At 40.5% G+C, this 16523-nt stretch overlaps 1 protein-coding gene across 2 annotated transcripts in view; it reads left to right on the top strand.

Moving 5' to 3' along the window:
* LOC135945156 (protein O-mannosyl-transferase Tmtc2-like) overlaps positions 1-16523 on the top strand; it is a 182951-nt gene that overhangs the window by 141918 nt on the left and 24510 nt on the right. For both annotated transcript variants that reach the window (XR_010575406.1, XM_065492625.1), the window contains exons 6-9: positions 3802-3887; positions 7841-8085; positions 13331-13471; positions 14794-14878. Coding sequence is in view for 1 of the 2 variants with exons in the window: in XM_065492625.1 (XP_065348697.1) it covers positions 3802-3887; positions 7841-8085; positions 13331-13471; positions 14794-14878 (557 nt within the window). In the remaining variant the exon portion in view is untranslated. The remainder of the gene's footprint in view (positions 1-3801; positions 3888-7840; positions 8086-13330; positions 13472-14793; positions 14879-16523) is intronic.

The raw sequence follows: 16523 nt of genomic DNA, 5'->3' as shown, positions 1-16523 counted from the left end.
AAACATCAACTTTTTTCTGATCTTTCATTCATCATGGAATAAAATGAGCTTGAATCATCTACTTACACATCACACTTACTATCGTTTAAAACCGCCTTTCGACATAAAAAGCTTCTAATTTGCACAAAAAACAGTCTAAAAATAGTCGAATATTTTCCAATAAAATAATCTCTATAATTCATGGCTCAATTAATAGGCTTTACAAACAATTCAGTTAGTTGAAGATGTGTTTTGGCAGATGGTTTTGAGCTGAAAAGATGGTTTAATACAGTGTAAAATGTGGTTCAAAATTACTTCAATATAATATTTCACGCTCTCCTAAAATCTAGACCCAAGTTTAGTGCGCATTCAAAGGGTAAAAATATCTAAAAAAAGGCATAGAAAAATCTGAATGGAAAAAAAAACAAATAAATCATACATAACATAAAAAAATTGTTCTTGCCAACGTACCCTCTACCCTCACTAGAACAGTCTGTTTTGGTTAATCAATGCGGCATCTCTGTAGCAATATTTTCCCACACTAACTCAACCCGAACTTCTTGCTGGCATGCTATTCCTTGAATATTATTTTTTTGGTGCCGGAATACACGTGAAGTTGAGAAAGAGAGAGAGAAAAATATTTACTATTTCCAGGGAAACTGGTTTCCTCCGCTGTGGAGCGTTTATTTTATATGTGAATATTGGCAGAGGAACAGACAATGACTTTTATTCTGCGTCAGATTCGGTATGAAAGATTGGCTCGAGATAAACGCAGAGGGAAAGAATGAGAAATGGGCGCGCAGATAGGACGGAGCAAGTCGCGGGGTCGGAGTAAACAAGCGGCAAGATGTATCATTGGCCATTTCTCGTTTGTGTGTGTGTGTGCGAACCTAATCCGCGGTGTGTGCCCCAATCCGAAATCGCTGCCGAGCAGATAAATTAAAAATGTGCATCGCCTCATACGGCAGCACGATTTATGGAGGCGCCACGCGGCGCCACTTCCTGTGCAACATTTTCCACTTTTTGAGCCCGGCCAATGCGAACCCGGTCTGCAGAACAAGACGCCACTTCCGTCGGATCTTCTCGCACACTCGAGTGAATGCCCGCTTTGTTCCCAAGACGATTGCAAAAACCAGAAACTTTCGCCCCGCATCAAATGGCGTGAAAAACGCTTTATCCCGCAACTATTTGTGCCCTGAAAATTCTAGTCAAATTGCACACGTAGCATGAACGAGAGATGCTCTCGCTCGCTTTATACATTAGGAAATTTACGAGTTAAATAACTCAGTGCGCACTTCCAACCGCAGCTGGAAATTGAAAATTCCTACAGCTAGTCATTTGTAGTGGGTGGACTGTCTGTTTTTTTGCGTGAGAAGAATAGCAGACTGTGCTGGAAATGTCTGGAATTTGCACAAACGTGTACGAGCAGAGAGAGAGAGAGAGAGAGAGAGAGAGAGAGAGAGAGAGAGAGAGAGAGAGAGAGAGAGAGGCAATAGAGCCGAGATGTATTCAAATTTAAGCAAACTTGCGCTTGTGAAAGAAATGCAGCTCCGAGCAGTTGTTCGTTTCTGAGAAGTGAAAGAAAAAGCCGGGGGCAATCCACCACACTATGCCGTTGCTATTCAAGTATTACGAGGAAAATTAAAAATTTATAAACAACACGGCTCAAATCTGAAAATCTTCTTCCCGGAAGGTAAGGATAGAAAAATGAAACTAGCTACCGGGAAATTAATCGTAAGTTGCTAATTATTAAAATTTCCAATCCTTCATATAATTTATTTCATAATTTGTGCCTTAACAGTGATGGTTATTTTGTTGGCTGGTGTTGGAGCCAGTTGTGTTTTCCATGAAATAGAGCTCTACTATGACGCCAAAACTTATCGGAATGAAATATTAACGAGAAGTTTTTTACGCAACGAAGATGAAGACCAATTTAATTAGAATATAGAACTACCAACCTCTTGAGTGTAGATATTTTAACTAAGAGTATTGATTAAATTGGTAAATATTTCATAGCTGAATGCGGTGGTGTTGTTGGAACTCGCTCAGCTCATAGCGCACTGGATGTGGTGAGCAGATGATTTTAAAAAAATCAGGATTCCGACCAATATTATTTCTTGCTCTTAATGGGATTGAAATTAAGCTAATAATTGTAAGCTTTGAATTGCAACACTAATTAAAATTATAGGATGAAGTGTACTTCTCCATAGCAGCCCTTGTTTAAAATTACAAAGTTTAGCAAGATTTTTGCCACTCAATATAGTATTCAATTCGCCGAAGTGAGCAGGCTGAAGCCCCGACTATGATTAATACCCGCGCAGAAGTTTCGCTCCCAAAGCCCCTTTAAAAGCAAAATCTGCTCAAAGTTATTCAAGAGGCTTTCTTTTCCCGGCCGGCGTTGTTGTCAAAAATTTTACAGCCTTGTCCTCATTTCCGAAACATTTCCCGAGGGACGTCGCGCCGGTTTCCCCTGCTTCACTTTGCGTCGGCCGCATATAAAACACACAATAGTCAGATCCATCGGGGTTGCCGGTGCCGCTGTTGCGAACGGTGTTAAGAGCGGCCTCAAAAGTCATCTGCTTAGAGCTGCACGCCTGCTGAATAAATTGCCGGTGCACAAAAACGTCGATTCCAGCAGGCCCAAGGTGGATCTGCTTTCTTAATTGATTCGTGCCGCTGAGCACTTGCGGAATTTAATTAACGGCGAGTCAACATCCAGAGCGAGGGGCTCCAATTAGGCCGCTAATTAGCGCCCGCGGTGTTCGGTCCGACCGCAAGTAATTATTACCACACCGTGACGCCTCGACCCCATTGATTTTCAACACAGCCCCTTTGCCGACCGGCACGCCGCTGCTTGCCAAACTCGAAAGGCTAATTGCTGACTGATTCACTCTTTAATCAACCGAAACGGCCGCCAATGCGCCGCACTTTGCCCTCCCTCGTGATTTTGAATGGTCATTTGAGCGTAGATGGTAAAATTCATATCTGATGCAAATCAATTGACTTGGAAAAAAATTACATCGAAATTTAGTCCCAAAGGGCACAGCAAGACTATTATAATATGGATGTACCAGGTCAACATTAACAAATGTTTTATATGTTTTCTCACACTAAAAATTCAAATAGTCTGTTTATTATAGTTGTATTTTTTAGTCTCGTTTATTTTTTTCCTTGTTTTTTAACTTTAAAATGCTACCTGGGCCTAGCTGACATTTCCAGCTTTGAAAAAACATAATATTAGATGTTTCGAAATATAATGTTTTTATAGGATGAATTGTTTCTTTGTCTGCCTCATCTATGAAGTGGCATTACGATATTTTTGTCATTTGTACTTTTCTATTTTTGACGTCTGGGTGATGCTCAAAATTCATTTAATCAAACATTAAAATAACTTATTTAAATCAAACAGACAATCTTCACCCAACCTTTTTTCATCCAGCAGTGAGCTTATCGATGGTTCTGAAAAACATTTAAAAGTTTGAAGGAGCTATCGCCGCATTGAATTTCATTAGCATACATTCAGCCCACGTGGGTTGAACAACCTGAACTGACAGAAAAGCAATAAAATCGGCCGCGTCTGCAGCAGCACAGCCATTAAGCGGCGTTTTTAGCCGCTCACTCGAAACGCGGAGCAAAAGGCTGCACACACACATTTATTTCAATATTCGAAACGTGTAAAGAGCCGCTTTTGTGCGGTGCGGCGACGGCGGCTCCAGGCGGCTAGCATGTCGTAAATCATTTGTCAAGAGTTATTGCGTGCGCGGCCCAGGTCTCGTCATTCATTTCATTCGTCAGCTGACTTTGGTCTCTCTTGTGTTGCAGGGGCATTTTGCTGCAGGGAAGAGGCCTCAATGAGCAGGCAATCGAGAGCTACAGAAGAGCCATTCACTTCAGACCCAGATTGGCAGGTGAGTTGGCCCATTTATTTCGGCCCTAACTGATTGTTGCTCTGCTTTGGAAGAAAATTGTGGGAGTGTAATAATTGGAAAGTGGTTAGCGGATCCTATTATGGTTCAACGTTCTAAATACTCCATGCATTGGAAATCGGCCATTAATCCAGAGAAGAATGAGATCATTAGTTAAAAACGAGCGAGTTACAAACCTCTTTGGTAGATAGAGAACATTAAAAATAGATATGATCTCCATGTAGATGCAAAATCCTTATTTTATTTTTCAAAATGAAATTTGTCTTCACGATCATATGAAGGGAAGCAATATAAGCAAATTAATTTTGTATTGAAATATGTTGATTATGGACTGCGTAAAAAAATAGCAATTTCCAATTTGTCATTCATTAAAATCTATTGATTGGCTAAATAGCCTACCACTGTGTTGTTATAAAACAATCAAATTAGCAGTTTTATCAGTAGTTTGAGGTGTTTGCGTCTTGCCAGGCAGACTTCTGTATGTACTTTCAACTGATCTTGCCATATTTTCTTGGTGTGGAAAATTAAATTTGGATGGTCAGCTATGAATGAAAATTATATTAGTAAAATTCAAATAGCACGTTCTCGCACTGTGCAGCGGCTATTTCAGCCCCGCAGGCCTCATCAGCAGTTTTTTTTAACTCGAAAACAAAATTCATATCCGCAGTATTGGCTGCAGGAATTCTGAATCAGCGATCGTTAAAGACTCCCAGCTTTTCCTATTTCTGAGTAAAAAGCGGAAAGAGGATACGAGTGACGGAATCTCTAATTTACGATCGATGGTATTTGAGCTAATGAATTTTTGCGAGAAAGGGTCAAAATCACAGGCAGGGCGGTTGACAAGATTCCATCACTCGTATCCTCTTTTCGGTTTTTACTCAGAAATGGGTAAAGCGTGACGTTTTCGACGATCGCTAATTCAGAATTCTCTGCAGCTCGTCAGACGAAATTAAATTAACTTCCTCGGTGTATAAAGAACTGTTTATTTTTCCATATTTTTACCGAAATGCCCTGCAGAATTTCATCTGAAAAAAATTATGATACCCTCGTGTGCTTCTGCCTTCATTGGCATTCATTCAAGAAAGGCAATTTATTTTTATGTTCTGACCATTTTTGAGCAATTTTTCCAAGCAAATAGTCTATTACTTAAGACATTCGAACCTTTGCACTTGTCTTGAATTTTCATACCGGCTCAGGTGGAAGCCATAAAGCGCGCACCTTTTACGCGTGTGTCCAAGATTCGCGCGGAATTTGATTTTACAAGGCCGTGGGCTTGAGTATTAAGAGGAGCCATAACACGGCCGCCGTCGGCTGCAGAATTAAAGTTTGCGGCCGGATAACTTTTTACGCCGCAAACACCACTTCAAACGCTTTTCATACATATAAAGTGGCTTGGCGGCGGCGGCGGTTTATGCCATTATTTTACGGCGGCGCGGCCGTTCAATCCGGCCCTCTTCCTCCTCGTTATTCGCCAGCTCAATTATTTAAAAACCATTTTTTCCGCCGCCCTCCCTCCTTTAATGACAATCTGTAATGCGTTCGCCGATATATAAAACGCCGTTGCAGATAACGACTTCTTTTATCGCCACCGAGCGATCGAGCCGCGCGCCGAAAATGGCAAACAAATGGAATTTTCATTGTCGGCGGTGGCCGCGTGCTTGCCTGCCTGCAAACCAACAGCATGCACGTTCGCTCCTTTCTCTGCCGTATTTATTCTGACGCACGTTTCTCCTCCCAGCACAGCAATCAAAACGAATTTAGGTGAAATGTGCGCCGCGCCTGATGTTTTGCGTGCCATATCTGCATCTTCTGCCAGCCGTCTTCTCTAAACGAGAGATTCCCTCCTTGTTACCAAACGATGGGACTCACAGTCTTGTTTGCGTTGCACCCCTTTTCCAGCTTCGAAACAGAAAAAGCTAGAGCGATGGGAAGGCGACGCGATCCGTTCGACTGACATGTGGTGCGATTGATTCAAACTCGGAGAATTGAGGCCCTTTCATATAATACCTGTAATTCAAGCTCTTTCCAATGCTGCCCTAATTGGCATTTCGCGTATCAGCATATCAGAATTCTGTTTATTCATTCAGTCAGTTGTGTTTCAGGCGTTTCCAATTAGTTTGATGCACAGTCATCCACATTATTTGAAAACAAACACTTCCTTTTCCGCGAAACTTGGATGTGATATACATGTTGTAGCCAACCAACATTCCATGCAACCGTATAGATAAATAGACAATTGAAATAATTATACACAAACGCACAGATTTTCGTGGAATTTAATAATTTACGAAATTGCTTTACTAGTGCGAGGAATTGATAAAATATTTGCGACTATAAGGAAATTTGAAAAGGAGAATAATCAAATTCTCTTATTGAACAACGCATAGAGTAGAGCCATTTTGTACTGTGGAATTATAAAAAGGCTTCTGAGATTTGTTCCAGATTTTTATTTACACAGTACTATATTACTCTTTAAAGAATTCGTGTGAATCTATTAGTGTATTAATTCATTCCTAACAACTTTTCCAAACTCAATTTAGTTGCATCCTGGATCTTGGAGCTGCTCGCAGCGACCGAGACACACATGGCGGCCAGATGTTGGCGGCAATTATAGCGGCCATAAAAATTGCGTGTAACTGCGCGGAGGGACGAAATAAAAATTCGCATTAGGAAATAATGGAATTGTTTGGCGCGGGAGTGGTGGTGGCTTTATGTTTGCTTAACTTTAATGGTGTATGCTGAAGAGCAGACGGGAAAAAGTACTCGACGCGGGCGCGCACAGCACACACTCGAGCGAGCGAGAGAAAGGGCCGCGCACGCCGCCGACTAAATATATTTTATGCCTTCTTTTACACGTGTTTAAGAGCATTTTCTGGTTTTGCCTTCGTCACGCGCTAACAAAATGCCGTCGCCGCCGCCCTCCGCGCCCACTCGCTCACTCTCTGGGGCGCGAATATTTTTCTTCATTTCTCCTCCCGCGGCGCAGCTACCAGCTTTCATTTGCACCACGCCGCGAGTAATGAGCCTGGAAGGTGAATTATTGTTGCCAGGCCAAGCAGCGAGTGTATACAACTTGAATTTTTTGTTTCACCCCAACACAGCACAGCTGCGAGCAGTAGCAAGATAAAGTTTAGACTATATTGACCAGATTGTTACTCGCTGAAACTATTAGCAAAATTAATTGCTATTCTAAAGTATTAAATTAAAGAGTGCGGTATGATGATAAGTAAATAATGAAAATTCAACAATTTTTAATTTAACGCAATTTGACTGATCGATATAAAATATTATATATATAAAATCATTTTTATAACATGTTTTGAAAGCAATACGAACAGTTGTTGATTTAAGACACAGTTAAGAAATCTCTAAAAAGTCATCAAATACATTTAATTGTGTAAAATTAAACAAAAAATCGAATCGAGGAGCAAATATATATGTAGGCTGTTGAGGCTGTTCGATCTTTTTTTTTATAAATGCGCTGTCGAATCGAATAAGAGTTAATCCGGCTAACTCTTGGCACAACACTTTCCCCAATATCAATTCGATTGAAATTTCATGTTTTATAAAGTGGTTAGTTTAGTGACAAGAAATGCTCAAATTGCTCAACGGGCTGGGAGGCGCACCGGCGCCGACTCGCTACTTGCTGGTTTGCACCTTTCCAGCATGCGTGATTTGGCTTCACGGGACGAATGTCTAGCGTTTAAATGCAGTCCTCGGTGCGGAGGCAAGTGGCCCTTGAGTGGGCTGGGTCCCTGTGCGGCCTGGTGCGCCCATGTTATCCGTTCGCGGTGTTATTGGGACCCGGGTTCCAGCATTCGTGCCAGTGCAGTGCGCGCCCTTCCCGGTCCGAGAGGACAGGGATAAAAAGAGCAAAAAAATATGCCTTAATTTCCCACATTGAGCATAGCAATAAGGACGAATTTATGTTTCAGTGGCGCATTTGAACCTTGGCCACGCGCTGGAGCAGGTTGGGCGCAGCGCGGAGGCGGTCCAGGTGTACAAGGCGTGCGCCAGTCTGGACGGCACGGGGCTCAAGGATCCCAAGACGCACGAAGCCACCAAGATTTCGGCCCTGTTCCACCTTGGTCGCCTCAACGCCGACCAGGGCCGCTTCCACGAGGCGGCCATCATCTACAGAGAGGCCATCGACAAGATGCCAGATTATTATCAAGCGCAGGTGAGTCTTCATTTATTGAAATTATTGAAAATAGGGCCGTGAATTTAAAATGGTTTGCAGAGCTTCGATCGAAATGGGAATTAAACAAGCATGAATATTTTTATTTGGAGCTATTTATATTACAATTTAAAACGTTTAAAACAGCGTAAATCTGCATTGTATCATAAAATATAATTATGGTCTCGATTGAGGAAAATCAAGTAGTTTTGTTTGCCTAGTAGAGGTTAGTTGTTTTTAATATCACAAAATATTTTCTGAAAAAATAAGTTTTCACTTTCGAAAAGTAGAGTTTCATCGCAAAGTTATACCATTATATAATGTCATTTTTGGGGTAGGAATCTAGAAAAATAATCATGTAACTGCTTCCCTTTTTTTCAAGTAACTCGACGAATTATTTTAGAGAAAAACTCAAGTCTCTTTTATAAATGTTACTTGCTAAAAATTATTTCGTGCCAAAATATCAAGAGCTAAAAAACTTAATATATTTTATATTCATATTCAGTTTTAGTCAATATGTTGTCCTTTACCCTTTATAGTTGTTGAGGATTAGAATTGAAACTTGGCTGTTGTTTGTTTATCATAGAATTTGAAACAAAGTGGTGGGATAACAGAGGCTGGGGTGTTCGAATATTGAGCTTTTAACCTTTCGAGCGCCCTCTGGAGAACTCGGGCAGAGAAGGGAGGAAGCGGAGGTTAAATTCCTCGCCGTCGAAAATGTTTGCGCACGTTTTGGAGCGACGCTTTGTTTGCCTCCGGAATCGGCGGCTCGAGTGCTTTTTGTTGTCAGCCACTAAATTCAAGTGACAGTAGTTGGTTGCGAGGGTGCCGCCCGCTGCCTCCGCCGCCGCTGCCGCAAGGAAGTTGCCGCTGCAGGCTCGAGAGCGCGTGCAAATGCGGCCGCCAGCGTTTGCAGCCCGCACCGAGGCGTCGCGTGTTTTCGCGAATCAGCCTGCCTGCTCATCTTGCGAATGACCACTATTGCGTCCTTAGCCTTGTCTTTTGCAGACTCAAACTAAATTAATATTATTTTTAAAATAGAAGAAAAAATATCTAAGCCATCTAAGACCGTAAAAATAACGGCTTAAAATTCCTTGGTCCACAGTATTTTTGGGTTTCCCCGCTGGAATAAGGTGCCCTATTCTCAAGAGAATGCCATTCGAGTTGAAATTTTCCAAACGATAAAAATGTTTTCGGGCAGTTTTTAGTCATAATATTACCATTATGGCGGTTAAAAATTAATATTTAAACATTTTCATACATTATAAAATAATTCAGCGAGCAAATGGCACAAACACTGAAACTTTAAATTTTCAAAGCAAAATATAATTTCCAAAAAGAGGAAGAGATCCAAAAATTATCTTAACACACGCAGTTAATTCATACATTTTTAGTTTGTTAACTTTATTTTTTGGTATGTTAACGCCAATATACAATGGTTACTTTGAAGTTCAATCCATCCCGAAAATTAATACGTGGTTATTTTCGCTCTCGTTGAGCGTGATTTTTGTTAGATTTTTATTATGTCCACTTGAAGGACCCCTGTTTCTACCAAATTTATGGTTGCTTTACTCGTTTTGCTGTCGCTTTAGTTGCTATCGGAATCTCTTCAGGCGTCCTTGACGCATTTTGCCGCATTTAGAAGTGACGCATAAAGTCCGTTTTACAAGCTTTGAAATTTAATTATAGACTCGTCTAGCGAGAGCCTGCTGTGTGCCGTGAATTTCCCTTGTGATGCTGCGAGAAGCGCGATTGGCTGCCGCTTTCCCTCTGTGTTGTTATTAAATCGCGGAATCGCGTCGACTGAAATTCCGGTCTGCCGCCGTGATAATGAGAAATGACAATTTAGCTTGGAACAATGGGGCCCTTTGTGTTACGCATCAAACGCTGCTGCTGATGGCAACCGGTCACCCCGTATATGTCACAGCGGCTAACTTTATTGCGTATTGTTCTGAACGGAACGCACGATGACGCCCCGCAAGCTGCGCCACTCTGTTATCATTCTCGCCCTGCTTTTCTCTGTGGCGCACACTCGTTTTGCAGAATGTACACATCCAACCGTTCCGATTTAAATTGTAGCGTTATTTTAGTTTTATTGCTCACAATAAATCTACTAGTTTTATACTATCAGCGTGGATGCAACTAATTTGAAAGTAGAATGGAACAAATAAAAGAACACTCTATCTGAAAAAAGGATGTGTTAAATTAATTTATTCAGATTTTGGGTGCAAGATAACCGTTTCACCCCTTTCTCGATTTTAGTATACAGAAATGTATTAATGTAAAAATACATGAGGATTCATTTAATTTAACTAATTAAAAATGTCATAGCTTGTAATTGTGTAAAAGTTTCAACTAAAATCAAGCATAATCTATCTGAAACTTATGAATATGGTCGTTTGTAAAACCGAAAAAAGGTCAAGCCTGGACAATGTCAGTGCTAGAACAAATCCAACCAGTGCCATTTTTTTTTAATCAATACTACACAATGTCGAGAAATTGTACCAAAATAAGACTAAATCAATTTAAAAAAAAATGTCATGTAAACCCAACAAATATTAGCTGTTCTGGGTGGTCAACAATTATTTCATTTTGAATATATTTTGATTATATAGTGAGCTTTTTTCTCTTTTTCAAGAACCGGAAGAACCAAATAATTATATTTAAGCCTCTGAAAATAGACTATAAAGACTCATTCAGCTCTTTTGTTCCACTTTCGTCGATCTGTGCAGGCGAGGCAAGTGGCACAGACCCTGTTTCAAAGGCCGAGGGCTGGAAATTAGAGACGATGAGCTGCGCGATCGATGCGATTTTGCACTAATTGGCTGTTAAAAAGTGTCAATCCAGCTGTCTAGCGAGCCGACGATAAATCCCTAGCCCTGCGTCGATCCCGGATTATTCTCAGTCAGCAGGTTGGAAGGGGCTCTCTAATTGCGGATCTAGGACGACACTCGCCGCTCGGATTACAAGGAAATTGCGTTCTTCTTCCCTCTAGACGCTTCGCTGCGTGTTCCAGCCATTTTTGCACACGTGCAACATGCACACGCAATCGCTTTATTCCGCTGAGCTGTTTTGTCCCTGAGCACCGCAGATGCCACTTCATTTAGCACTCAGCTTCCATCTTGTGAATTTCCAGCCTCAATTTAGATTTAGAACTACTGATCGAATTAGAAATACCGGAATAATTTATGTGCCAATTTTAACATTTTTTCCACGTGTCGTTGTGATTTTTAGGGATGTGAATTGTAGACGTTTGTTGGGAAGGCGGCAAAATAGTCGATTATGCATAGAATATGTTTAAGTTGGTGCATACTGTTTTATTAGACGGTTTTCAGTGCATCGCTTAAATTTGTACTCATTTGATGGTTCCGTGGCGGCTGGAAACCCCGGAAAAAAAATCGCTCGATTAAAGATTCATAGCCCTAATAAAGATCTCTCCTAGCAATCTCTAAAGTTGTAACAGGTAAAATAGACTTTAAAAACAACTGTTTTTCATCCCTCTAATTTCACTTATTTGCTAGCTCTGCCAATCACTTCCTTCTTAAGTAATTACAAACATTTGTTTGTGTCTTATACATGAAGAAAGAGTAAACTCGATAAAAGAATGACAGCGAAGCAATATTGTATATTGTTGAAAGTGCCTTTAAGCAAAAAAAAACTCGACTCTTGGCTGTAGTGCAAACAAAACGCATCAGAACGCGGGTAATGGAGCAGCAGCGCATCTGGAAAAGCAAACACGTGACTTGGGAAGTGCACACGTGTGCAACCACCCTCATTGTCGAACAGCGAGAGAGAGAGAGAGAGAGAGAGAGAGAGAGAGAGAGAGAGAGAGAGAGAGAGAGGTGCAGGTTGAGGGAGTTATTTGGGTTATTTGCCGATTCCGTGCCGCCGCATTCGCGCAGCGGCATCATATAGGGGTGGTTGGAACACACCCTGGTCTGGCGGGGTAAAGTTTGTTGACTCGGATGCGAATATAATATCGGAGGCTCAAATCCGGCCGACGTAATTTCGCCGCCGCTCAATAAGACACGCGTCGGCTGACTTTGCTTGTTGATTCAGGCCGGGAATTAATCACATGTCGTGATTGCACTCGATCCGGCTTAGCCGCTCGCATGAAAAGCAGCCCATGTGCAATTACTTGCCGGCCACCTCGCAGAGCTGTGTCTGATTTCCGCTGAGGCTGCCGCACCGCGCCGATCGACGCCCGTGTCTCGGGGATTATGTGCCTCTTCTCTCTGCACACATCATTCCCGGCTACCCGTCCGCAAGCCAGATGCCTGTTTCTAATGCTATATTGATTAGAAAAATATTATTGCTCGTGCGTGGGTTTGACAGTATTTCGAAACCTAAAGATGACCTACATAGAAATATTCATTGTATAATCTATTCTATAAAAATACATTTTTCCTAATTCTCAGGATCAGAGTAAATATTCAATTATTAGTTTTGGAGAAATAATCTGAATTGAATTGTATTCAAAATTTAGGTAAATAGTATCCTTTTTACCCCAACAGGTCACTCTTAAGAGATTCAAGCAGTATAGATGTTATCAACAGGATTTAATAAATATTTTTTTTAATAATTTTTCTTCAAATCATATAATTTAAAAAAAATTATTGCTCTGTTTGAGACGTGTGATAAAACCATACATCTTTTTTGACTATACAAAACCAATAAAATTAAGAGAGACATTACAAAACTATGATTTGAGATCAAATATTTGTGAAAATTTCACACTGGACATTGAAAACGGTTAAAATGGCTTAATCTCATTTTAAATGAACAAGACATATTTCTTTCTCTTAAACAAACAGGTGTCACATTACTAATTTTTCCTATTTAAAAATCACCTTAAAATAATTATACGTCTATGAGTAAAATAATAATTTTAGATCATTTTCTACGTTTTGCAAGGTGTTTGTTTATCAATCAAATCATACAGTTGAGTGTGGCTTAATTTTTGATGTCTGAAAGCAAATAACAGAAAAGAAGCATGCCTTATAATAAACAATAAATCATTCAAGGCGTTCGTCGAAGAGGAAAATATTCGATTTTTTTCTTTTTACCAAAATAAGGATCTTAAATTCCAGCATTGCATAGTCCTATATCGTTTTACGACTTTAACACATATGAACAATTCAATGAATTTGTTTCTTGCGTGGAGTTCTGAAGGATAGTTTCCCCAGTCACTATAAAGTTGTTTAAAAGAATAAATCAAATAAAAAAATATATTTCCTTACTGTTGCAGTCTCTGTACAACATGCTGGGCGAGGCTCACTACAGACTGAACGAATTCGCCGAGGCTGAGAGGTGGTACAAAGCAGCCCTGCAAGCGAAACCTGATCACATCCCAGCGCACCTAACCTACGGCAAGATGCTGGCGAAAAACGTAATTATCTTTTTCTGCTGTGCAAATCTTCCTACGCGTCTGAAATCCTTTTAAAAGCAAGAAACGTTAACAAACATTTCAAATCTTTCTCGCAGCGCGTTCTAGCCTGAGAGAAAAAAATTAAGAGCTTTCTGAGCTCGTCTTAAATAAAACTTTTTTGCTGTGCTGTGAGCGAGAGAGAGAGAGAGAGAGAGAGAGAGAGAGAGAGAGAGAGAGAGAGAGAGAGAGAGAGAGAGAGAGAGAGAGAGAGAGAGAGAAGCAGAAAGAAAGTCTCGTTTGCTTTCTGCGAAGGCCATAAGCCGGCTGAAGAAGAGAGGAAATAGCGTGTCGTAATTTTTTGCCCATATCGCGAAAGCGCAAACATCAAGCGAGAAGAGAGAGAGAGAGAGAGAGAGAGAGAGCCTGCGTATAGGGCTGTGACAAACAGTCGATATTAAAATAATTTGCTCATTTCCATTTATTGCAACAAAATTTGCAGTTAGTGTTAGTTCCTTCTTTTTCTAAATATTAAATAAATATAAACAAATTAACTTGATTTCAAGTCTATTTGGTTTGTTACGTAAAATACTCCACCACCCAATTTTTCTGTACAAAATATTCGTCGCAAAAACAGGATTTTTATTGTAAAAACCAATTAAAATATTAAATGCTCTAAACTTCTCTTTAGGGATAACACTAGTAAATAAAATTTAATAAATTCCAATCGATATATCGTTTATTAATAATGTACAGTTGAGAGGACCAGAACTGATTAAACAGCAAATTTCAAATTTTATTTATGGAGATCTCCAATTTCTAAACTGAAATATTTTGTTATTGGCCAACCCGTGGAGAGTTTCGGTCGAAAGTATTGAATATTTAGACTATTTTTCACATCCCTAACCTTGTTTGACTTTGCATGTTCGCTGGTCCGGCACAACATCACTCTTTCTGCCCTTTTTCCGCGCAGGCGAGTAGCTGGAATATGAAAAATTGCGTCGTGCCATTCACGACAAGATGCAGCAGCAAATGAGCAGGCCATAAATCATCCCCTGCCAGCGTGCCCTGCACCCCGAGTGGCCCTACTCGCACATTGTTGCGCGCGCTGCAGAAAGAAAGAAAGCATTTGCCTGCAAACGCGCGCGGCAGGCAAAAAAGCTGTGTTTCTATTTCGGTAATTGAGTGACTGACTCGCACTGGGCGATGAAATTTATCGCTCCCTCCTGTTTCCGACGCACCCTTTGCACTGCTTGAAAAATCGCTCGACGGACGCGCCACCCAATCAGTGTGTACTGCGAGTTTGTGTGTGTGTACTGACGCAACTCTTTTTTCTGTCTCTCCAGAAAACGAGGCTGTCGGAGGCGGAGCAGTGGTTCACCAGGGCCAAGCAGCTGGCGCCCAACGACTCCAGCGTCTACCAGCATTTTGGTCAGTCGCCACTCTAGTTTTCTTTGCATTAGTCTTTATTGAATATTCACGGGGGAGCTAATGAAAATACTGCTTCTAGCCGTACAATAAGTATTTCAAAATGACTTCACAATATTATCATATGGTTGATAGTGTTTAACAAATAATGTCTATTTATTTTAAAAAATTGGAAATTCTCTGATCATGAAAATCAATCAATATGTAATAGGCAATGTGATTGTATTTTAAACGTCAAATAAAGTGATAAATTATCAAGCAAAATTTTGATAAAAATATGTACAAGCTCTAAACTAAGCCTTCAGAAACGAATAAAAGAATCATAATCTCACTCTTTGTAAATGCTTCACATAAAGGGTTTCAGATCGTGAATTTTTTGCAAGGAATAATTCAGTACTATTGCAAGCAGGGGTCGAGAAGAAGAGTTGACCATGAGTTCCATTTAAGCTCAAAGATGAGTGTAGTTGGACATTTGAAAAGAGTAAAATACGTGCTAATTGGAGTTTATTAATTTACGTTAATTTATTTCTATAAGATATTTTAATTGATCATGTATTTTTTTTCGTAAAGCTCCAAAATTGATAAACACGACTCTTGAAGCATTAGAAATTTTTGTAATAATTTTCAAGATTTTTTCTGCCCAATCAGCAGATTGAAAACAAAAACGTAGTTGGCAAAGACTATTCAAAAGTTGCCTTTCGTTTTCATTTGCTTTAAAGAGAGATTTTCAACATTTTCGTAAAAGCAAACCAATGAGTGTTACAACAAATTCTTGATCCAATGGTGTGCAAACAAAACGTTTTAAAAAAATGCGGCTCCTATTTTATATAATTAGTCTATAAAAGATGATCGAGAAACCACTTGCGATGTATTTAAGACTGTTAAAAACGTTCAATAAACTTTGTCCTGTTTAGCATCCCCGGAAGGTTTTAAAATAAATTTTTATATATTTCGTCAACATCGGTACTTTTCAATTTTGTCTTACATTTTTCTGGATTTCCCGCGTAAATACATTTTAAGTATCCAATTTTTACTCGATGTAAGAGGCTCTTAAATGAAAACTCGCGAGATTATGGTAATCGCACAATAAAAAGCTGCTGACACTGGCAGTAAAGTTGCTCTTTCCTCTGCTGCGAGCGCTTGCTTCCCAAGTGCAAACCACAAAACTGGCCATTTTTCACCGCGTGGCGAGAGAGAAGACGCAAGCCCTTCTTCTGCTTGTCTGCCGCATTTATAAAAACATGTGTGCCCGGTTCGGAGCAACATCTCATTTATTAACCGCGCGCGCTGTATGCGTACACCGAATCTTGGCGGGAGCAGGCAGGACATTAAAAAGAGCCGCTTATGAAATATGAAGGCGACATGCGAGCAGGTTGCTAAAAACCCCTGTCAGTCCGTCTTCTTTATCTTGTAGACAGCACGATAAAACCCCCACATCATTATTCTTGCTTCATTCGAGGCAGACGAGGTTATGCAACCCGGTTGACATGCATGTCCGACGCGAAGCCTAACAAACTGAAACATGCACGCGCGGAATGATGTGACGCGCCCGCTTGGAAAAACTGCGAGAGCGGTGAAAAATCGACGGGATTACTCTGGCAAAGATTTCGGCTCGCTGCTCCTCGGAATTGAATCGAAAATGTCGCAA

Source organism: Cloeon dipterum, chromosome X (assembly GCF_949628265.1).
Source record: "Cloeon dipterum chromosome X, ieCloDipt1.1, whole genome shotgun sequence".
NCBI lineage: Eukaryota > Metazoa > Arthropoda > Insecta > Ephemeroptera > Baetidae > Cloeon > Cloeon dipterum.
This window is presented reverse-complemented; position numbering and strand designations above follow the sequence as displayed.